The sequence below is a fragment of the Scyliorhinus torazame genome, chromosome 11 (assembly GCF_047496885.1).
Source record: "Scyliorhinus torazame isolate Kashiwa2021f chromosome 11, sScyTor2.1, whole genome shotgun sequence".
NCBI classification, from domain to species: domain Eukaryota; kingdom Metazoa; phylum Chordata; class Chondrichthyes; order Carcharhiniformes; family Scyliorhinidae; genus Scyliorhinus; species Scyliorhinus torazame.
The window spans coordinates 220051026-220074141 of record NC_092717.1 but is presented as its reverse complement, the minus strand read 5'-3'; the positions used below and the strand labels follow the sequence as shown (position 1 = coordinate 220074141).

General features: G+C 57.0%; 1 protein-coding gene across 2 annotated transcripts in view; it reads left to right on the top strand.

Moving 5' to 3' along the window:
- The first annotated feature begins 804 nt into the window (after positions 1 to 804).
- The window catches only part of rin1a (Ras and Rab interactor 1a), a 92908-nt gene continuing 70596 nt past the window's right edge, over positions 805 to 23116 (top strand). Inside the window, exons 1-6 of one of the 2 annotated variants that reach the window (XM_072468339.1) lie at positions 805 to 910; positions 15043 to 15223; positions 18246 to 18366; positions 19872 to 19944; positions 21317 to 21408; positions 22020 to 23066. In XM_072468339.1, coding sequence (XP_072324440.1) covers positions 15044 to 15223; positions 18246 to 18366; positions 19872 to 19944; positions 21317 to 21408; positions 22020 to 23066 — 1513 coding nt within the window. In that variant the 5' untranslated portion in view covers positions 805 to 910; position 15043. Of the gene's footprint in view, positions 911 to 5178; positions 5216 to 15042; positions 15224 to 18245; positions 18367 to 19871; positions 19945 to 21316; positions 21409 to 22019; positions 23067 to 23116 lie in introns of those variants that run through there. The other variant, XM_072468338.1, reaches the window with a different exon arrangement.

Genomic DNA, 23116 nt, shown 5'->3' with positions numbered 1-23116 from the left:
AATATCCAGGCTCCGGGCTGACAAGGGGCAAGTTACATTCACACCACACAAGTGCCCGGCAATGACCATCTCCTGCAAGAGAGGATCTAACCATCGCCCCCTTGACATTCAATGGCATTACCATCGCTGAATCCCCCACAATCAACACCCTGGGGGTTACCATTGATCAGAAACTGAACTGGGCCCAGCCACATTAATACTGTGGCTACCAGAGCAGGTCAGAGGCTGGGAATCCTGCGGAGAGTAACTCACCTCCTGACCCCCCCCCCCAAAGCCTGTCCACCAGCTACAAGGCACAAGTCAGGAGTGTGAGGGAATACTCCCCACTCGCCTGGATGAGCGCGGCTCCCAACAACACTCGAGAAGCTCGACACCATCCAGGACAAAGCAGCCCCGCTTGATTGGCTCCCCTTCCACAAACATTCGCTCCCTCCACCACCGACGCACAGAGACAGCCGTGTGGACCATCTACAAGATGCACTGCAGCAACTCACCAAGGTTCCTCAGGCAGCACCTTCCAGACCCATGGCCTCCACCATCTAGAGGGACAAGAGCAGCAGATACCTGGGGACCCCCCCACCACCTGGAGGTTCCCCTCTGAGTCACTCACCACCCCGACTGGGAAATATATCGGCCGTTCCTTCACTGTCGCCGGGGCAACACCCTGGAACTCCCTCGCTAACAGCACAGTGGGTGTACCTACACCGCGCGGGACTGCGGCGGGTTCAAGATGGCGGCTCACCCACCACCTTGTCATGTCCAGCATTCTGGCAACGATCCCAGTGGGTCCTGAGAATGGGGAAGCGAGAGGACGGGCTGGAACATCTGCATCATCGCACACTGACTCACTGTGGTCGGACGATCACCGTGGTTAGGTCCGTCAGAGACGTTGTCAATGGCAACAATACACGTAAGCACTTCTCCCGGGGGGGGCGGTCTCTCAGGAGGGTCCTTCTCCGCTGCAATGACAACCCTCCCCGCTCCCAAACTCCGCCCCCCGACTCCCGTCTCCACCCCTGTCCCCGGGAACAGTCGCGATTAAACCGGTCTCTTCATAGCCCTGGACTCCCGTTCTGTCCGATCTCATATTCCCCCCATCACCGAGACACACCTATTTCCACCTCCCTCCCATCGCCAGACCTTGTCCCCTCCCGTCACAGATAATCCGCAAAGTAAACCGTCGCCCACATCTTCGATTTCTCCAGTCTCGACGATCACAACCATCTCCTGTCCACTGTAACCCCGTGCTGTACCTGTCCTGGGAGTGTTTGATGGGGACAGTGTCGAGGGAGCTTTACTCTGTATCTAACCCCGTGCTGTACCTGTCCTGGGAGTGTTTGATGTGGACAGTGTCGAGGGAGCTTTACTCTGTATCTAACCCCGTGCTGTACCTGTCCTGGGAGTGTTTGATGGGGACAGTGTCGAGGGAGCTTTACTCTGTATCTAACCCCGTGCTGTACCTGTCCTGGGAGTGTTTGATGGGGACAGTGTAGACGGAGCTTTACTCTGTATCTAACCCCGTGCTGTGCCTGTCCTGGGAGTGTTTGATGGGGACAGTGTAGAGGGAGCTTTACTCTGTATCTAACCCCGTGCTGTACCTGTCCTGGGAGTGTTTGATAGGGACAGTGCAGAGGGAGCTTTATTCTGTATCTAACCCCGTGCTGTACCTGTCCTGGGAGTGTTTGATGGGGACAGTGCAGAGGGAGCTTTACTCTGTATCTAACCCCGTGCTGTACCTGTCCTGGGAGTGTTTGATGGGGACAGTGCAGAGGGAGCTTTACTCTGTATCTAACCCCATGCTGTACCTGTCATGGGAGTGTTTGATGGGGACAGTGTAGAGGGAGGTTTACTCTGGATCTAACCCCGTGCTGTACCAGCCCTGGGAGTGTTTGATGGGGACAGTGTAGAGTGACGTTTACTCTGGATCTAACCCCGTGCTGTACCTGTCCTGGGAGTGTTTGATGGGGACAGTGTAGAGAGAGCTTTACTCTGTATCTAACCCCGTGCTGTACCTGTCCCGGGAGTGTTTGATGGAGACAGTGTAGAGGGAGCTTTACTCTGTATCTAACCCCGTGCTGTACCTGTCCTGGGAGTGTTTGATGGGGACAGTGCAGAGGGAGCTTTACTCTGTATCTAACCCCGTGCTGTACCTGTCCTGGGAGTGTTTGATGGGGACAGTGTAGAGGGAGCTTTACTCTGTATCTAACCCCGTGCTGTACCTGTCCTGGGAGTGTTTGATGGGGACAGTGCAGAGGGAGCTTTACTCTGTATCTAACCCCGTGCTGTACCTGTCCTGGGAGTGTTTGATGGGAACAGTGTAGAGGGAGGTTTACTCTGGATCTAACCCCGTGCTGTACCTGTCCTGGGAGTGTTTGATGGGGACAGTGTTGAGGGAGCTTTACTCTGTATCTAACCCCGTGCTGTACCTGTCCTGGGAGTGTTTGATGGGGACAGTGTAGACGGAGCTTTACTCTGTATCTAACCCCGTGCTGTGCCTGTCCTGGGAGTGTTTGATGGGGACAGTGTAGAGGGAGCTTTACTCTGTATCTAACCCCGTGCTGTACCTGTCCTGGGAGTGTTTGATAGGGACAGTGCAGAGGGAGCTTTATTCTGTATATAACCCCGTGCTGTACCTGTCCTGGGAGTGTTTGATGGGGATAGTGCAGAGGGAGCTTTACTCTGTATCTAACCCCGTGCTGTACCTGTCCTGGGAGTGTTTGATGGGGACAGTGCAGAGGGAGCTTTACTCTGTATCTAACCCCATGCTGTACCTGTCATGGGAGTGTTTGATGGGGACAGTGTAGAGGGAGGTTTACTCTGGATCTAACCCCGTGCTGTACCAGCCCTGGGAGTGTTTGATGGGGACAGTGTAGAGGGACGTTTACTCTGGATCTAACCCCGTGCTGTACCTGTCCTGGGAGTGTTTGATGGGGACAGTGCAGAGAGAGCTTTACTCTGTATCTAACCCCGTGCTGTACCTGTCCTGGGAGTGTTTGATGGAGACAGTGTAGAGGGAGCTTTACTCTGTATCTAACCCCGTGCTGTACCTGTCCTGGGAGTGTTTGATGGGGACAGTGCAGAGGGAGCTTTACTCTGTATCTAACCCCGTGCTGTTCCTGTCCTGGGAGTGTTTGATGGGGACAGTGTAGAGGGAGCTTTACTCTGTATCTAACCCCATGCTGTACCTGTCCTGGGAGTGTTTGATGGGGACAGAGTAGAGGGAGCTTTACTCTGTATCTAACCCCGTGCTGTATCTGTCCTGGGAGTGTTTGATGGGGACAGTGTAGAGGGAGCTTTACTCTGTATCTAACCCCGTGCTGTATCTGTCCTGGGAGTGTTTGATGGGGACAGTGTAGAGGGAGCTATACTCTGTATCTAACCACGTGCTGTACCTGTCCTGGGAGTGTTTGATGGGGACTGTGTAGAGAGAGCTTTACTCTGTATCTAACCCCGTGCCGTACCTGTCCTGGGAGTGTTTGATGGGGACAGTGTAGACGGAGCTTTACTCTGTATCTAACCCCGTGCTGTACCTGTCCTGGGAGTGTTTGATGGGGACAGTGCAGAGGGAGCTTTACTCTGTATCTAACCCCGTGCTGTACCTGTCCTGGGAGTGTTTGATGGGGACAGTGTAGAGGGAGCTTTACTCTGTATCTAACCCCGTGCTGTACCTGTCCTGGGAGTGTTTGATGGGGACAGTGCAGAGGGAGCTTTACTCTGTATCTAACCCCGTGCTGTACCTGTCCTGGGAGTGTTTGATGGGAACAGTGTAGAGGGAGGTTTACTCTGGATCTAACCCCGTGCTGTACCAGTCCTGGGAGTGTTTGATGGGGACAGTGTAGAGGGAGGTTGACTCTGGATCTAACCCCGTGCTGTACCTGTCCTGGGAGTGTTTGATGGGGACAGTGTAGAGAGAGCTTTACTCTGTATCTAACCCCGTGCTGTACCTGTCCTGGGAGTGTTTGATGGGGACAGTGCAGAGAGAGCTTTACTATGTATCTAACCCCGTGCTGTACCTGTCCTGGGAGTGTTTGATCGGGACAGTGTAGAGGGAGGTTTACTCTGGATCTAACCCCGTGCTGTACCAGTCCTGGGAGTGTTTTAATGGGGACAGTGTAGAGGGAACTTTACTCTCTATCTAACCCCGTGCTGTACCTGTCCTGGGAGTGTTTGATGGGGACAGTGTAGAGGGAACTTTACTCTCTATCTAACCCCGTGCTGTACCTGTCCTGGGAGTGTTTGATGGGGACAGTGTAGAGAGAGCTTTACTCTGTATCTAACCCCGTGCTGTACCTGTCCTGGGAGTGTTTGATGGGGACAGTGCAGAGAAAGCTTTACTCTGTATCTAACCCCGTGCTGTACCTGTCCTGGGAGTGTTTGATGGGGACAGTGTAGAGGGAGCTTTACTCTGTATCTAACCCCGTGCTGTTCCTGCCCTGGGAGTGTTTGATGGGGACAGTGCAGAGGGAGCTTTACTCTGTATCTAACCCCGTGCTGTTCCTGCCCTGGGAGTGTTTGATGGGGACAGTGTAGAGGGAGCTTTACTCTGTATCTAACCCTGTGCTGTACCTGTCCTGGGAGTGTTTGATGGGGACAGTGTAGAGGGAGCTTTACTCTGTATCTAACCCCGTGCTGTACCTGTCCTGGGAGTGTTTGATGGGGACAGTATAGAGGGAGCTTTACTCTGTATCTAACCCCGTGCTGTACCTGTCCTGGGAGTGTTTGATGGGGACAGTGTTGAGGGAGCTTTACTCTGTATCTAACCCCGTGCTGTACCTGTCCTGGGAGTGTTTGATGGGGACAGTGTAGAGGGAGCTTTACTCTGTATCTAACCCTGTCTGAAATCTGTGAGCTATGAGCTCCATTATTTAACCCGATGTTGGCAATGCCGCTGCTTTGACAGGGGATGTGGTAGTTGTTGCTATCCTGTTTCGATATTTGTGACTGGCTGTTTAAGAATGAGACAATGCCTCATTAAACCACGAGCTAGTCTGGCTGATGATGTCAGTGGAGCTGTGGTTTGCTAACTCTCACACGGAGGGATATCAAACCCTTCACTTCCACTTCGTCCCTGGCGTCTGGATATTCATTTGTACAAAGACCAAAGACGATTCTTTACCGTCTGGATGCTGCTACAGCGCCCGTCCAAATCAGCTAGAGGGGCTGAATGGCCTCCTCGTTCTCCAGTCCAGCCAGCAACAATTTCCACATCGCCACGGTTAGTGGGGAAATATTCGCTCCTGGTGTCAGCTGGGAATCTGCAAGGAGGGAGAGAGTGGCAACTGAAAAGGGGTTTGGGTCCAGAGGGATTGTGGACAGTGGGAGTGAACGGGAAGGGGTTTGAGTCCATTGGGATTGTGGTCAGTGGGAGTGAACGGGAAGGGGTTTGGGTCCATTGGGATTGTGTACAGTGGGAGTGAACGGGAAGCGGTCTGGGTCCATTGGGATTGTGGACAGTGGGAGTGAACGGGAAGGGGTTTGGGTCCATTGGGATTGTGGACAGTGGGAGTGAACGGGAAGGGATTTGGGTCCATTGGGATTGTGGACAGTGGGAGTGAACGGGAAGGGGTTTGGGTCCATTGGGATTGTGGACAGTGGGAGTGAACGGGAAGGGGTTTGGGTCCATTGGGATTGTGTACAGTGGGGGTGAACGGGAAGGGGTATGGGTCCATTAAGATTGTGGACAGTGGGAGTGAACGGGAAGGGGTTTGGGTCCATTGGGATTGTGGACAGTGGGAGTGAACGGGAAGGGGTTTGGGTCCATTGGGATTGTGGACAGTGGGAGTGAACGGGAAGGGATTTGGGTCCATTGGGATTGTGGACAGTGGGAGTGAACGGGAAGGGGTTTGGGTCCATTGGGATTGTGGACAGTGGGAGTGAACGGGAAGGGGTTTGGGTCCATTGGGATTGTGTACAGTGGGGGTGAACGGGAAGGGGTATGGGTCCATTAAGATTGTGGACAGTGGGAGTGAACGGGAAGGGGTTTGGGTCCATTGGGATTGTGGACAGTGGGAGTGAACGGGAAGGGGTTTGGGTCCATTGGGATTGTGTACAGTGGGAGTGAACGGGAAGGGGTTTGGGTCCATTGGGATTGTGTACAGTGGGAGTGAACGGGAAGGGGTTTGGGTCCATTAGGATTGTGTACAGTGGGAGTGAACGGGAAGGGGTTTGGGTCCATTGGGATTGTGGACAGTGGGAGTGAACGGGAAGGGGTTTGGGTCCATTGGGATTGTGGACAGGGAGTGAATGGGAAGGGGTATGGGTCCATTGGGATTGTGGACAGTGGGAGTGAACGGGAAGGGGTTTGGGTCCATTGGGATTGTGTACAGTGGGAGTGAACGGGAAGGGTTTTGGGTCCATTGGGATTGTGGACAGTGGGAGTGAACGGGAAGCGGTTTGGGCCCATTGGGATTGTGGACAGTGGGAGTGAACGGGAAGGGTTTTGGGTCCATTGGGATTGTGTCGAGTGGGAGTGAACGGGAAGGGGTTTGGGTCCATTGGGATTGTGGACAGTGGGAGTGAACGGGAAGGGGTTTGGGTCCATTGGGATTGTGGACAGTGGGACTGAACGGGAAGGGGTTTGGGTCCATTGGGATTGTGTGAGTGGGAGTGAACGGGAAGGGGTTTGGGCCCATTGGGATTGTGGACAGTGGGAGTGAACGGGAAGGGTTTTGGGTCCATTGGGATTGTGCACAGTGGGAGTGAAAGGGAAGGGGTTTGGGTCCATTGGGATTGTGGACAGTGGGAGTGAACGGGAAGGGGTTTGGATCCATTGGGATTGTGGACAGTGGGAGTGAACGGGAAGGGGTTTGGGCCCATTGGGATTGTGGACAGTGGGAGTGAACGGGAAGGGGTTTGGGTCCATTGGGATTGTGGACAGTGGGAGTGAACGGGAAGGGGTTTGGGTCCATTGGGATTGTGTACAGTGGGAGTGAACGGGAAGGGTTTTGGGTCCATTGGGATTGTGGACAGTGGGAGTGAACGGGAAGGGTTTTGGGTCCATTGGGATTGTGTCGAGTGGGAGTGAACGGGAAGGGGTTTGGGTCCATTGGGATTGTGTACAGTGGGAGTGAACGGGAAGGGGTTTGGGTCCATTGGGATTGTGGACAGTGGGAGTGAATGGGAAGGGGTTTGGGTCCATTGGGATTGTGTGAGTGGGAGTGAACGGGAAGGGGTTTGGGCCCATTGGGATTGTGGACAGTGGGAGTGAACGGGAAGGGTTTTGGGTCCATTGGGATTGTGCACAGTGGGAGTGAACGGGAAGGGGTTTGGGTCCATTGTGATTGTGGACAGTGGGAGTGAATGGGAAGGGGTTTGGGTCCATTGGGATTGTGGACACTGGGAGTGAACGGGAAGGGGTTTGGATCCATTGGGATTGTGGACAGTGGGAGTGAACGGGAAGGGGTTTGGGTCCATTGGGATTGTGGACAGTGGGAGTGAACGGGAAGGGGTTTGGGTCCATTGGGATTGTGGACAGTGGGAGTGAACGGGAAGGGGTTTGGGTCCATTGGGATTGTGTACAGTGGGGGTGAACGGGAAGGGGTATGGGTCCATTAAGATTGTGGACAGTGGGAGTGAACGGGAAGGGGTTTGGGTCCATTGGGATTGTGGACAGTGGGAGTGAACGGGAAGGGGTTTGGGTCCATTGGGATTGTGTACAGTGGGAGTGAACGGGAAGGGGTTTGGGTCCATTGGGATTGTGTACAGTGGGAGTGAACGGGAAGGGGTTTGGGTCCATTAGGATTGTGTACAGTGGGAGTGAACGGGAAGGGGTTTGGGTCCATTGGGATTGTGGACAGTGGGAGTGAACGGGAAGGGGTTTGGGTCCATTGGGATTGTGGACAGGGAGTGAATGGGAAGGGGTATGGGTCCATTGGGATTGTGGACAGTGGGAGTGAACGGGAAGGGGTTTGGGTCCATTGGGATTGTGTACAGTGGGAGTGAACGGGAAGGGTTTTGGGTCCATTGGGATTGTGGACAGTGGGAGTGAACGGGAAGCGGTTTGGGCCCATTGGGATTGTGGACAGTGGGAGTGAACGGGAAGGGTTTTGGGTCCATTGGGATTGTGTCGAGTGGGAGTGAACGGGAAGGGGTTTGGGTCCATTGGGATTGTGGACAGTGGGAGTGAACGGGAAGGGGTTTGGGTCCATTGGGATTGTGGACAGTGGGACTGAACGGGAAGGGGTTTGGGTCCATTGGGATTGTGTGAGTGGGAGTGAACGGGAAGGGGTTTGGGCCCATTGGGATTGTGGACAGTGGGAGTGAACGGGAAGGGTTTTGGGTCCATTGGGATTGTGCACAGTGGGAGTGAAAGGGAAGGGGTTTGGGTCCATTGGGATTGTGGACAGTGGGAGTGAACGGGAAGGGGTTTGGATCCATTGGGATTGTGGACAGTGGGAGTGAACGGGAAGGGGTTTGGGCCCATTGGGATTGTGGACAGTGGGAGTGAACGGGAAGGGGTTTGGGTCCATTGGGATTGTGGACAGTGGGAGTGAACGGGAAGGGGTTTGGGTCCATTGGGATTGTGTACAGTGGGAGTGAACGGGAAGGGTTTTGGGTCCATTGGGATTGTGGACAGTGGGAGTGAACGGGAAGGGTTTTGGGTCCATTGGGATTGTGTCGAGTGGGAGTGAACGGGAAGGGGTTTGGGTCCATTGGGATTGTGTACAGTGGGAGTGAACGGGAAGGGGTTTGGGTCCATTGGGATTGTGGACAGTGGGAGTGAATGGGAAGGGGTTTGGGTCCATTGGGATTGTGTGAGTGGGAGTGAACGGGAAGGGGTTTGGGCCCATTGGGATTGTGGACAGTGGGAGTGAACGGGAAGGGTTTTGGGTCCATTGGGATTGTGCACAGTGGGAGTGAACGGGAAGGGGTTTGGGTCCATTGTGATTGTGGACAGTGGGAGTGAATGGGAAGGGGTTTGGGTCCATTGGGATTGTGGACACTGGGAGTGAACGGGAAGGGGTTTGGATCCATTGGGATTGTGGACAGTGGGAGTGAACGGGAAGGGGTTTGGGTCCAGTGGGATTGCGGACAGTGGGAGTAAACGGGAAGGGGTTTGGGTCCATTGGGATTGTGGACAGTGGGAGTGAATGGGAAGGGGTTTGGGCCCATTGGGATTGTGGACAGTGGGAGTGCATGGGAAGGGGTTTGGGCCCATTGGGATTGTGGACAGTGGGAGTGAACGGGAAGGGTTTTGGGTCCATTGTGATTGTGGACAGTGGGAGTGACCGGGAAGGGGTTTGGGTCCATCGGGATTGTGGACAGTGGGAGTGAACGGGAAGGGGTTTGGGTCCATTGGGATTGTGGGCAGTGGGAGTGAACGGGAAGGGGTTTGGGTCCATTGGGAATGTGGACAGTGGGAGTGAACGGGAAGGGTTTTGGGTCCATTGGGATTGTGGACAGTGGGAGTGAACGGGAAGGGTTTTGGGTCCATTGGGATTGTGTCGAGTGGGAGTGAACGGGAAGGGGTTTGGGTCCATTGGGATTGTGTACAGTGGGAGTGAACGGGAAGGGGTTTGGGCCCATTGGGATTGTGGACAGTGGGAGTGAATGGGAAGGGGTTTGGGTCCATTGGGATTGTGGACAGTGGGAGTGAACGGGAAGGGGTTTGGGTCCATTGGGATTGTGGACAGTGGGAGTGAATGGGAAGGGGTTTGGGTCCATTGGGATTGTGGACAGTGGGAGTGAACGGGAAGGGGTTTGGATCCATTGGGATTGTGGACAGTGGGAGTGAACGGGAAGGGGTTTGGGTCCAGTGGGATTGCGGACAGTGGCAGTAAACAGGAAGGGGTTTGGGTCCATTGGGATTGTGGACAGTGGGAGTGAATGGGAAGGGGTTTGGGCCCATTGGGATTGTGGACAGTGGGAGTGAACGGGAAGGGGTTTGGGTCCATTGGGATTGTGGACAGTGGGAGTGAACGGGAAGGGGTTTGGATCCATTGGGATTGTGGACAGTGGGAATGAATGGGAAGGGGTTTGGGTCCATTGGGATTGTGGACAGTGGGAGTGAACGGGAAGGGGTTTGGGTCCATTGGGATTGTGGACAGTGGGAGTGAACGGGAAGGGGTTTGGGTCCATTGGGATTGTGGACAGTGGGAGTGAACGGGAAGGGGTTTGGGACCATTGGGGTTGTGGACAGTGGGAGTGACCGGGAAGGGGTTTGGGTCCATTGGGATTGTGGGCAGTGGTAGTGAACGGGAAGGGGTTTAGGTCCATTGGGAATGTGGACAGTGGGAGTGAACGGGAAGGGTTTTGGGTCCATTGGGATTGTGTAGAGTGGGAGTGAACGGGAAGGGGTTTGAGTCCATTGGGATTGTGGACAGTGGGAGTGAACGGGAAGGGGTTTGGGTCCATTGGGATTGTGGACAGTGGGAGTGAATGGGAAGGGGTGGGGGTCCATTGGGATTGTGGACAGTGGGAGTGAATGGGAATGGGTTTGGGACCATTGGTATTGTGTACAGGGAGTGAACGGGAAGGGGTTTGGGTCCATTGGGATTGTGGACAGTGGGAGTGAATGGGAAGGGGTTTGGGTCCATTGGGATTGTGGACAGTGGGAGTGAACGGGAAGGGGTTTGGGTCCATTGGGATTGTGTAGAGTGGGAGTGAACGGGAAGGGGTTTGGGTCCATTGGGATTGTGGACAGTGGGAGTGAACGGGAAGGGGTTTGGGTCCATTGGGATTGTGGACAGTGGGAGTGAACGGGAAGGGGTTTGAGTCCATTGGGATTGTGGACAGTGGGAGTGAACGGGAAGGGGTTTGGGTCCATCGGGATTGTGTACAGTGGAGTGAACGGGAAGGGGTTTGGGTCCATTGGGATTGTGGACAGTGGGAGTGAACGGGAAGGGGTTTGGGTCCATCGTGATTGTGTCGAGTGGGAGTGAACGGGAAGGGGTTTGGCTCCATTGGGATTGTGTACAGTGGGAGTGAACGGAAAGGGGTTTGGGTCCATTGGGATTGTGTACAGTGGGAGTGAACGGGAAGGGGTTTGGCTCCATTGTGATTGTGTACAGTGGGAGTGAACGGGAAGGGGTTTGAGTCCATTAGGATTGTGGACAGTGGGAGTGAATGGGAAGGGGTTTGGGTCCATTAGGATTGTGGACAGTGGGAGTGAATGGGAAGGGGTTTGGGTCCATTGGGATTGTGGACAGTGGGAGTGAACAGGAAGGGATTTGCGTCCATTGGGATTGTGGACAGTGGGAGTGAACGGGAAGGGGTTTGGGTCCATTGGGATTCTGTGCAGTGGGAGTGAACGGGAAGGTGTTTGGGTCCAATTGGATTCTGTACAGTGGGAGTGAACGGGAAGGGGTTTGGGTCCATTGGGATTGTGGACAGTGGGAGTGAACAGGAAGGGATTTGCGTCCATTGGGATTGTGGACAGTGGGAATGAACGGGAAGGTGTTTGGGTCCATTGGGATTCTGTACAGTGGGAGTGAACGGGAAGGGGATGGGTCCATTGGGATTGTGTAGAGTGGGAATGAATGGGAAGGGGTTTGGGTCCATCAGGATTGTGGACAGTGGGAGTGAATGGGAAGGGGTTTGGGTCCATTGGGATTGTGGACAGTGGGAGTGAACAGGAAGGGATTTGCGTCCATTGGGATTGTGGACAGTGGGAATGAACGGGAAGATGTTTGGGTCCATTGGAATTGTGTACAGTGGGAGTGAACGGGAAGGGGTTTGCGTCCATTGGGATTGTGGACAGTGGGAGTGAACGGGAAGGGGTTTGGGTCCATTGGGATTGTGGACAGTGGGAGTGAATGGGAAGGGGTTTGGATCCATTGGGATTCTGTACAGTGGGAGTGAACGGGAAGGGGTTTGCGTCCATTGGGATTGTGGACAGTGGGAGTGAACGGGAAGGGGTTTGGGTCCATTAGGATTGTGGACAGTGGGAGTGAATGGGAAGGGGTTTGGGTACATTGGGATTGTGGACAGTGGGAGTGAACGGGAAGGGATTTGCGTCCATTGGGATTGTGGACAGTGGGAATGAACGGGAAGGGGTTTGGGTCCATTGGGATTCTGTACAGTGGGAGTGAACGGGAAGGGGTTTGCGTCCATTGGGATTGTGTAGAGTGGGAATGAATGGGAAGGGGTTTGGGTCCATTTGGATTATGTAGAGTGGGAGTGAACGGGAAGGGGTTTGGGTCCATTGGGATTGTGCACAGTGGGAGTGAACGGGAAGGGGTTTGGGTCCATTGGGATTGTGGACAGTGGGAGTGAACGGGAAGGGGTTTGGGTCCATTGGGATTGTGGACAGTGCGAGTGACCGGGAAGGGGTTTGGGTCCATTGGGATTGTGGACTGTGGGAGTGAACGGGAAGGGGTTTGGGTCCATTGGGATTGTGGACTGTGGAAGTGAACGGGAAGTAGTTTGGGTCCATTGGGATTGTGGACAGTGGGAGTGAACGGGGAGGGGTTTGTGTCCATTGGGATTGTGGACAGTGGGAGTGAACGGGAAGGGGTTTGGGTCCATTGGGATTGTGGACAGTGGGAGTGAACGGGAAGGGGTTTGGGCCCTTGGGATTGTGGACAGTGGGAGTGAACGGGGAGGGGTTTGGGTCCATTTGGATTGTGGACACTGGGAGTGAACGGGAAGGGGTCTGGGTCCATTGGGATTGTGTGAGTGGGAGTGAACGGGAAGGGGTTTGGGTCCATTGGGATTGTGTCGAGTGGGAGTGAACGGGAAGGGGTTTGGGTCCATTGGGATTGTGGACAGTGGGAGTGAACGGGAAGGGGTTTGGGCCCTTGGGATTGTGGACAGTGGGAGTGAACGGGGAGGGGTTTGGGTCCATTTGGATTGTGGACAGTGGGAGTGAACGGGAAGGGGTCTGGGTCCATTGGGATTGTGGACAGTGGGAGTGAACGGGAAGGGGTTTGGGTCAATTGGGATTGTGGACAGTGGGAGTGAACGGGAAGGGGTTTGGGTCCATTGGGATTGTGGACAGTGGGAGTCAACGGGAATGGGTTTGGGCCCATTGGGATTGTGGACAGTGGGAGTGAACGGAAAGCGGTTTGGGTCCATTGGGATTGTGGACAGTGGGAGTCAACGGGAATGGGTTTGGGCCCTTGGGATTGCGGACAGAGGGAGTGAACGGGGAGGGGTTTGGGTCCATTTGGATTGTGGACAGTGGGAGTGAACGGGAAGGGGTTTGGGCCCTTGGGATTGCGGACAGAGGGAGTGAACGGGGAGGGATTTGGGTCCATTGGGATTGTGGACAGTGGGAGTGAACGGGAAGGGGTTTGGGTCCATTGGGATTGTGGACAGTGGGAGTGAACGGGAAGGGGTTTGAGTCCATTGGGATTGTGGACAGTGGGAGTGAATGGGATGGGGTCTGGGTCCATTGGGATTGTGGACAGTGGGAGTGAGTGGGAAGGGGTTTGGGTCAATTGGGATTGTGGACAGTGGGAGTGAACGGGAAGGGGTTTGGGTCCATTGGGATTGTGTCGAGTGGGAGTGAACGGGAAGGGGTTTGGGTCCATTGGGATTGTGTCGAGTGGGAGTGAACGGGAAGGTGTTTGGGTCCATTGGGATTGTGTCGAGTGGGAGTGAACAGGAAGGGTTTTGGGTCCATTGGGATTGTGTACAGTGGGAGTGAACGGGAAGGGGTTTGAGTCCATTGGGATTGTGTACAGTGGGGGTGAACGGGAAGGGGTTTGGGTCCATTGGGATTGAGGACAGTGTGAGTGAACGGGAAGGGGTTTGGGTCCATTGGGATTGAGGACAGTGGGAGTGAACGGGAAGGGGTTTGGGTCCATTGGGATTGTGGACAGTGGGAGTGAACGGGAAGGGGTTTGCGTCCATTGGGATTGTGTAGTGTGGGAATGAATGGGAAGGGGTTTGGGTCCATTGGGATTGTGGACAGTGGGAGTGAACGGGAAGGGTTTTGGGTCCATTGGGATTGTGGACAGTGGGAGTGAACGGGAAGCGGTTTGGGTCCATTGGGATTGTGGACAGTGGGAGTGACCGGGAAGGGGTTTGGGTCCATTGGGATTGTAGACAGTGGGAGTGAACGGGAAGGGGTCTGGGTCCATTGGGATTGTGGACAGTGGGAGTGAACGGGAAGGGGCTTGGGTCCATTGGGATTGTGTACAGTGGGAGTGAACGGGAAGGGGTTTGGGTCCATTGGGATTGTGTACAGTGGGAGTGAACGGGGAGGGGTTTGGGTCCATTGGGATTGTGGACAGTGGGAGTGAACGGGAAGGGGTTTGGGTCCATTGGGATTGTGGACACTGGGAGTGAACGGGAAGAGGTTTGGATCCATTGGGATTGTGGACAGTGGGAGTGAACGGGAAGGGGTTTGGGTCCATTGGGATTGTGTAGAGTGGGAGTGAACGGGAAGGGGTTTGGATCCATTGGGATTGTGGACAGTGCGAGTGAACGGGAAGGGGTTTGGGCCCTTGGGATTGTGTACAGTGGGAGTGAACGTGAAGGGTTTTGGGTCCATTGGGATTGTGGACAGTGGGAGTGAACGGGAAGGGGTTTGGGTCCATTGGGATTGTGGACAGTGCGAGTGAACGGGAAGGGGTTTGGGCCCATTGGGATTGTGGACAGTGGGAGTGAACGGGAAGGGGTTTGGGCCCATTGGGATTGTGGACAGTGGGAGTGAACGGGAAGGGGTTTGGGTCCATTGGGATTGTGGACAGTGGGAGTGAACGGGAAGGGGTTTGGATCCATTGGGATTGTGGACAGTGGGAGTGAACGGGAAGGGGTTTGGGTCCATTGGGATTGTGGACAGTGGGAGTGAACGGGAAGGGGTTTGGGTCCATTGGGATTGTGGACAGTGGGAGTGAACAGGAAGGGGTTTGGGTCCATTGGGATTGTGGACAGTGGGAGTGAACGGGAAGGGGTTTGGATCCATTGGGATTGTGGACAGTGGGAGTGAACGGGAAGGGGTTTGGGTCCATTGGGATTGTGGACAGTGGGAGTGAACGGGAAGGGGTTTGGGTCCATTGGGATTGTGGACAGTGGGAGTGAACGGGAAGGGGTTTGGATCCATCGGGATTGTGGACAGTGGGAGTGACACTGACGTCTGTGATGTTCCTTTGGTAGGATGCAGGTGGACCCTGTGTACGATGCCCCCGAGAGCCCCTCTGCCCGGCAGCCCTCCCACAAGTCTTCCCTGACCAAAGTCAGTGTTCTGGACCGGCTGATCTTCACTCACTCCGTCTGGCTGCAACTCAGCATGAACTCGGCAACCTGCCTCCACATCCTCCAGCGGGAGACTCCGGGGGTGAGTACCACCGACCGTTATCCCCCTCCCAGCGGACTCCGGACCTCCCCGAGTGAAACGCCTCCTGCCCTCCAGGCTCGTGGCCCAGCAAGCTTCGGACATTCGACTGCAGAGGGCTTCGCAACACTGCCCCACCCTGTCCTCTTCCCATTGGTGTGTGTGCATTGTGGTATGTCCAGAAGCCCAATCGGTACTGAGGCCAACTGGCACCCCAGGTGGACTGAACCGATGGAGGACAGAACAGGCGTCGAATCTTCCTGCCCACTTGGCAGTCTCCTTAACATTGACGTTCAAAAACAGGATCTTTCAGCTTCTTTCTGAATGGGGGACTGCGAGGGAGAATCGTCAGATTAGCAGCCAGCCGCCAGTCCTAGATTCTCAAACCTTTTAATCCCTAAAATCTTGCTTCGAAAGCCAGTTTTGATAGCTTTACAGTCGAACAATGTTTCTGTGTTTGAGCCACAGCAACTTGTGGACAGCACTGACACCTGGTGGACTGAGGCTATCATTGAACACTCCCCGTGAGAGCGAGTCCCACATTCTCCCCCACTCCCCGTGGGAGCGAGTCCCACATTCTCCCCACTCCCCGTGGGAGCGAGTCCCACATTCTCCCCACTCCCCGTGGGAGCGAGTCCCACATTCTCCCCACTCCCCGTGGGAGCGAGTCCCAAATTCTCCCCACTCCCCGTGGGAGCGAGTCCCACATTCTCCCCACTCCCCGTGGGAGCGAGTCCCACATTCTCCCCACTCCCTGTGAGAGCGAGTCCCACATTCTCCCCACTCCCCTGGGAGCGAGTCCCACATTCTCCCCCACTCCCCGTGGGAGCGAGTCCCACATTCTCCCCCACTCCCCGTGAGAGCGAGTTCCACATTCTCCCCACTCCCCGTGGGAGCGAGTCCCACATTCTCCCCACTCCCCATGGGAGCGAGTCCCACATTCTCCCCGTGGGAGCGAGTCCCACATTCTCCCCACTCCCCGTGGGAGCGAGTCCCATATTCTCCCCACTCCCCGTGGGAGCGAGACCCACATTCTCCCCACTCCTCGCGGGAACGAGTCCCACATTCTCCCCACTCCCCGTGGGAGCGAGTCCCACATTCTCCCCACTCCCCGTGGGAGCGAGTCCCACATTCTCCCCACTCCCCGTGGGAGCGAGTCCCACATTCTCCCCACTCCCCGTGGGAGCGAGTCCCACATTCTCCCCACTCCCCGTGGGAGCGAGTCCCACATTCTCCCCGTGGGAGCGAGTCCCACATTCTCCCCACTCCCCGCGGGAGCGAGTCCCACATTCTCCCCACTCCCCGTGGGAGCGAGTCCCACATTCTCCCCACTCCCCGTGGGAGCGAGTCCCACATTCTCCCCGTGGGAGCGAGTCCCACATTCTCCCCACTCCCCGTGGGAGCGAGTCCCACATTCTCCCCACTCCCCGTGGGAGCGAGTCCCACATTCTCCCCACTCCCCGTGGGAGCGAGTCCCACATTCTCCCCACTCCCCGTGGGAGCGAGTCCCACATTCTCCCCACTCCCCGTGGGAGCGAGTCCCACATTCTCCCCACTCCCCGTGGGAGCGAGTCCCACATTCTCCCCACTCCCCGTGGGAGCGAGTCCCACATTCTCCCCACTCCCCGTGGGAGCGAGTCCCACATTCTCCCCACTCCCCGTGGGAGCGAGTCCCACATTCTCCCCACTCCCCGTGGGAGCGAGTCCCACATTCTCCCCTCTCCCCGTGGGAGCGAGTCCCACATTCTCCCCACTCCCTGTGGGAGCAAGTTCCACATTCTCCCCACTCCCCGTGGGAGCGAGTTCCACATTCTCCCCACTCCCCGTGAGAGCGAGTCCCACATTCTCGCCACTCCCCGTGGGAGCGAGTCCCACATTCTCCCCACTCCCCTGGGAGCGAGTCCCACATTCTCCCCACTCCCCGTGGGAGCGAGTTCCACATTCCCCCCACTCCCCGTGGGAGCGAGTCCCACATTCTCCCCACTCCCCGTGGGAGCGAGTCCCACATTCTCCCCACTCCCCATGGGAGCGAGTCCCACATTCTCCCCGTGGGAGCGAGTCCCACATTCTCCCCACTCCCCGTGGGAGCGAGTCCCATATTCTCCCCACTCCCCGTGGGAGCGAGACCCACATTCTCCCCACTCCCCGCGGGAGCGAGTCCCACATTCTCCCCACTCCCCGTGGGAGCGAGTCCCACATTCTCCCCACTCCCCGTGGGAGCGAGTCCCACATTCTCCCCGTGGGAGCGAGTCCCACATTCTCCCCACTCCCCGCGGGAGCGAGTCTCACATTCTCCCCACTCCCCGTGGGAGCGAGTCCCACATTCACCCCACTCACCGTGGGAGCGAGTCCCACATTCTCCCAACTCTCTGTGGGAGCGAGTCCCACATTCTACTCACTCCCCGTGGGAGCGAGTCTCACATTCTCCCCCACTCCCCGTGGGAGCGAGTCCCACATTCTCCCCACTCCCCGTGGGAGCGAATGTGGGATACGGAGACCGGGACTGTGCGCAGTAACTCCGAGTGTGGGATACGGAGACCGGGACTGTGCGCAGTAACTCCGAGTGTGGGATACGGAGACCGGGACTGTGCGCAGTAACTCCGAGTGTGGGATACGGAGACCGGGACTGTGCGCAGTAACTCCGAGTGCGGGATATGGAGACGGGGACTGTGCGCAGTAACTCCGAGTGCGGGATACGGAGACCGGGACTGTGCGCATAAACTCCGAGTGTGGGATACGGAGACTGGGACTGTGCGCAGTAACTCCGAGTTTGGGATACGGAGACCGGGACTGTGCGCAGTAACTCCGAGTGTGGGATACGGAGACCGGGACTGTGCGCAGTAACTCCGAGTTTGGGATACGGAGACCGGGACTGTGCGCAGTAACTCCGAGTGTGGAATACGGAGACCGGGACTGTGTGCGAGTTACATTAGTTAAATGAATAACAGACAGGATGATGTGTGAACGTATGGATATTGTGTGAGTTCTGGTCCTTTAACGATGAGTCTTATTCCCCCCATGGTAGATCTTCCTGATGCGACAGTCGGCCACATCTCAGAAGAAGGTTCTCTCGGTCAGACTATCGGACGATACCGATCCCTCCTTTGTGCATGACTTTGTCATCAACGAAGACTCCATCAATTCCAGTGAGTGGGGTCAGGGCGCTCGGCATTATAGAATGTTCCGGATCATTCCCACGATGCCAGAACGTTTAACTGGACTAGTTTGGGTTCCGCCCAGGGTCACTCAGCTGCTGACCCCACTACAGCCTTGGTTCAAACATGGACACAGAGCTGAATGCCAGAGGTGAGGTGGGAGTGACTGCCCTCGACATCAAGGCAGCGTCTGACCGAGTGTGGCATCAAGGAGCCCGAGCGAAACTGGAGTCAGTGGGAATCAGGGGGGAAACTCTCCGCTGGGGGCGGGGTCATACCCGGCACAAAGGAAGGTGGTTGTGGTGGTTGGAGGTCAATCATCTCAGCTCCAGGACGTCACTGCAGGAGGTCCTCAGGGTCGTGTCCTCGGCCCAACACATTCAGCTGCTCCATCACTGACCTCCCTTCCATCATAAGGTCAGAAGTGGGGATGTTTGCGGATGACTGCACCATGTTCAGCACCATTCGCGACTCCGCAGATACTGAATCAGTCCCTGTCCAAATGCAGCAAGACCCGGACAATATCCAGGCTCCGGGCTGACAAGTGGCAAGTTACATTCACACCACACAAGTGCCCGGCAATGACCATCTCCTACAAGAGAGGATCTAACCATCGCCCCCTTGACATTCAATGGCATTACCATCGCTGAATCCCCCACAATCAACACCCTGGGGGTTACCATTGATCAGAAACTGAACTGGACCCAGCCACATTAATACTGTGGCTACCAGGGCAGGTCAGAGGCTGGGAATCCTGCGGAGAGTAACTCACCTCCTGACCCCCCAAAGCCTGTCTACCATCTACAAGGCACAAGTCAGGAGTGTGAGGGAATACTCTCCACTCGCCTGGATGAGCGCAGCTCCCAACAACCCTCGAGAAGCTCGACACCATCCAGGACAAAGCAGCCCCGCTTGATTGGCTCCCCTTCCACAAACATTCGCTCCCTCCACCACCGACGCACAGCGACAGCCGTGTGTCCCATCTACAAGATGCACTGCAGCAACTCCCCAAGGTTCCTCAGGCAGCACCTTCCAGACCCACGTCCTCCACCACCTAGAAGGACAAGAGCAGCAGATACCTGGGAACCCCCCACCACCTGGAGGTTCCCCTCCAAGTCACTCACCACCCCGACTGGGAAATATATCGGCCGTTCCTTCACTGTCGCCGGGGCAACACCCTGGAACTCCCTGACTAACAGCACAGTGGGTGTACCTACACCGCGCGGGACTGCGGCGGGTTCAAGATGGCGGCTCGCCCACCGCCTTCCTGAGGGGCAATTAGGGATGGGTAGTAAATGCTGGGCCCGGCCCAGCGACGCCCACATCGCGGGAAGGAAGATGAATGACGTTGGGGGGAGAATGGGCTCTGATGAGGAGGACGGGATTTGGGGAACAGGGAATATTCGGGTGGTGCTTGAGGGCCGGCGTAGAAAGAATGGGCCGAATGGCCTCCTCCTGTGTTACAAGATTCTAACAGTCCTTCCCTTCCCTTTCAGCTTTCTCCCTGGAAGGTTCCGGAGTGACATTTGGAGATCTCTTTCATCTCATCTCCTTTTACTGTATGAGTAGGTGAGTGTGCGACTGCGAATGGGGGCAGGGGTCCGCAGTCCCCTCACCCTCCTCCCCATCTGACCCAGGCTCCGCCCCCCCGCCCACATCGCCTCTATCACCCCACAGCCTCTCTCTCCCCTCCCTACGCACTGTCAGAGGGTCAGTACTGAGGGAGTGCCGCACTGTCAGAGGGTCAGTACTGAGGGAGTGCCGCACTGTCAGAGGGTCAGTACTGAGGGAGTGCTGCACTGTCAGAGGCTCAGTACTGAGGGAGTGCCGCACTTTCGGAGGGTCAGTACTGAGGGCGTGCCGCACTGTCAGAGGGTCAGTACTGAGGGAGTGCCGCGCTGTCAGAGGGTCAGTACTGAGGGAGTGCCGCACTGTCAGAGGGTCAGTACTGAGGGCGTGCCGCACTGTCAGAGGGTCAGTACTGAGGGAGTGCTGCACTGTCAGAGGGTCAGTACTGAGGGAGTGCCGCACTGTCAGAGGGTCAGTACTGAGGGAGTGCCGCACTGTCAGAAGGTCAGTACTGAGGGAGTGCCGCACTGTCAGAGGGTCAGTACTGAGGGAGTGCCGCACTGTCAGAGGGTCAGTACGGAGGGAGTGCTGCACTGTCAGAGGGTCAGTACTGAGGGAGCGCTGCACTGTCAGAGGGTCAGTACTGAGGGAGCGCCGCACTGTCAGAGGGTCAGTACTGAGGGAGTGCCGCACTGTCAGAGGGTCAGTACTGAGGGAGCGCCGCACTGTCGGAGGGTCAGTACTGAGGGAGTGCCGCACTGTCAGAGGGTCAGTACCGAGGGAGTGCCGCACTGTCAGAGGGTCAGTACTGAGGGAGTGCCGCACTGTCAGAGGGTCAGTACTGAGGGAGTGCTGCACTGTCAGAGGGTCAGTACTGAGGGAGTGCTGCACTGTCAGAGGGTCAGTACTGAGGGAGTGCCGCACTGTCAGAGGGTCAGTACCGAGGGAGTGCCGCACTGTCAGAGGGTCAGTACTGAGGGAGTGCCGCACTGTCAGAGGGTCAGTACCGAGGGAGTGCCGCACTGTCAGAGGGTCAGTACTGAGGGAGTGCCGCACTGTCAGAGGGTCAGTACTGAGGGAGTGGCGCACTGTCAGAGGGTCAGTACTGAGGGAGTGCCGCACTGTCAGAGGGTCAGTACTGAGGGAGTGCCGCACCGTCAGAGGGTCAGTACTGAGGGAGTGCCGCACTGTCAGAGGGTCAGTACTGAGGGAGCGCCGCACTGTCAGAGGGTCAGTACTGAGGGAGTGCCGCACTGTCAGAGGGTCAGTACTGAGGGAGTGCCGCACTGTCGGAGGGTCAGTACTGAGGCAGAGGCAGCGGAGCGAGGGGGATTGCCGTGTACACTAACTGTGGATCTCCCCTCTGTTGAAGGGACGTGTTGCCGTTCACTCTGAAGCTGCCACTGGCCATCGCCACGGCCCGATCGCACAAGAAACTCAAGACCATCTCCCACCTGGGCATTGGTGAGTGGGAGAAGACGGTGAAATTGGGGGTTACCAACCTCCTCCAGGGCTGCTCTGGAGGACTCCAGGGTTCGCAAGCTGAATGTCAATAAATGTTGGGAACAAATCAACCGGGAAAACGTAATGAAATAAGTCAATGGGGGGTGGGGCGGGCGGGCGGGGGTGGGGGGGGGGGGCGGGGGGGGGGGGGGGTTGGTCTTATTTTAACCCTTTATTTAACTGGTCAGAGAAAACCCATGGGGAGAGATATTGGGCGTCCAATCAGGGCGGAGGAAGAGTTTGTTGGCTCTGATTCGTTGGTTGTGGATGGGGGGGGGGGGGCCCAATGGCGGGAGAGCTTTCGGGTTGGGGGCGGCCAGCAAGGATTCACATGTAGGCCAGACGGGGCAAGGACGGCAGATTTCCGTCTCTGAAAGGGGGCGTTTGTAAATTCAGTAGTAGGCCGGGATAGAGCCTGGGCCTTTCCTGCCCTGCTGTGGCTGGTGATGGTGTGAGACGGCGGGTGGGAGAGTGGGAGGGGCCGTGCCCGATTAACTGATTCCACGCTTTCTCTCTCTCCCCCCCCCCCCCCAACCCCTCTCCCACCCCCCACCCCCCCTCACCCCGTTTAGAGTTTTGGAGCTCGACCCTCAATGTGCGGGAGCCCCCGGCGCCGGAGGAATGTGGGGTCGAGTCGCCCCAGGAGCCGGGCCCCCCGGACTTCGTGCTGCACAGCCCCCTGAGGACACGGCCCCCCGGGGAGGTGGGCCAGGCCGGCTGCAACGGGGCACTCAGCTTCGTCAACCCCCTCTTCTACCCCGGCGACCCGGGCCGGGACAAGCGGTGGCAGTTCAAGAGGAGCTTCAAGGTCCGGGTGTCGACGGAGACCTCCAGCCCCCTCTCGCCCCCCACCCAGCCCCCTCCCCCCATCCCCTGGCAGGGGGGGAGCCCCCAGCCGTCCCCGGGGCCCCTCCGGAGCGCCTCGTCGGAGGATGACACGGCCTACAAGCGCCCGAAGACCCCCGTCCCGCCCCCCCGGCTCCGGAAGAAGCTGAGGTCACGGGAGTCGGACCTGCCTCTCGAAGACCCCCTCCCGCCCACCGCCGAGGAGAGCTACCGGGTGCCAGCCCCGGCCGGCCTCCCGCTGGCCCTGCTGCCCGAGATTGCCGACAGCCAGCGGCTGAGTGACGCCAGCTCTTCGAGCGCCTCCGAGGCGGACGGGCTGGGCCTGCTGTACGGGAAATCCCCACCCCCCATTAGCAAGGTGTACAGCCAGTCCCTCAGCAGCCTGGAGGAGGAGGAGGGGGAGGGGGAGGGGGAGGAGGGGAGGCAGGCCGAACCCCATGGCCCCCACCCCCCGCCCCGGAGGTCGCGCAGCGTCCGGTGGATGGTGCGCGCCCCGTTCCGGAAGATGAGCGAGGTCTTCGGCTCCTTCAGCAGCCCCGAGAAGAAGCTGGTGCGGGCCGTGGAGGAGCGCTCACGGGACAGACACACCTACCTGGGGGGCCTGGTGCAGGACTTCCTGGCGTCCCTGCGGGAGGGCAGGGGGGCCCAGTCCAGCAGCTCCGAGCTCCTCCAATCCATCCGACAGTTCATGACCCACGTGAAGATGTTTCTGGAGCACAGCTCGGAGCTGGATCAGACCATCGAGGCCTTCATCGAGGACAAGGAGGAGAAAGGTGAGTGACAGGAGTCCCCGACGATCCCCATAGCTCAGCTCGAAAATCCA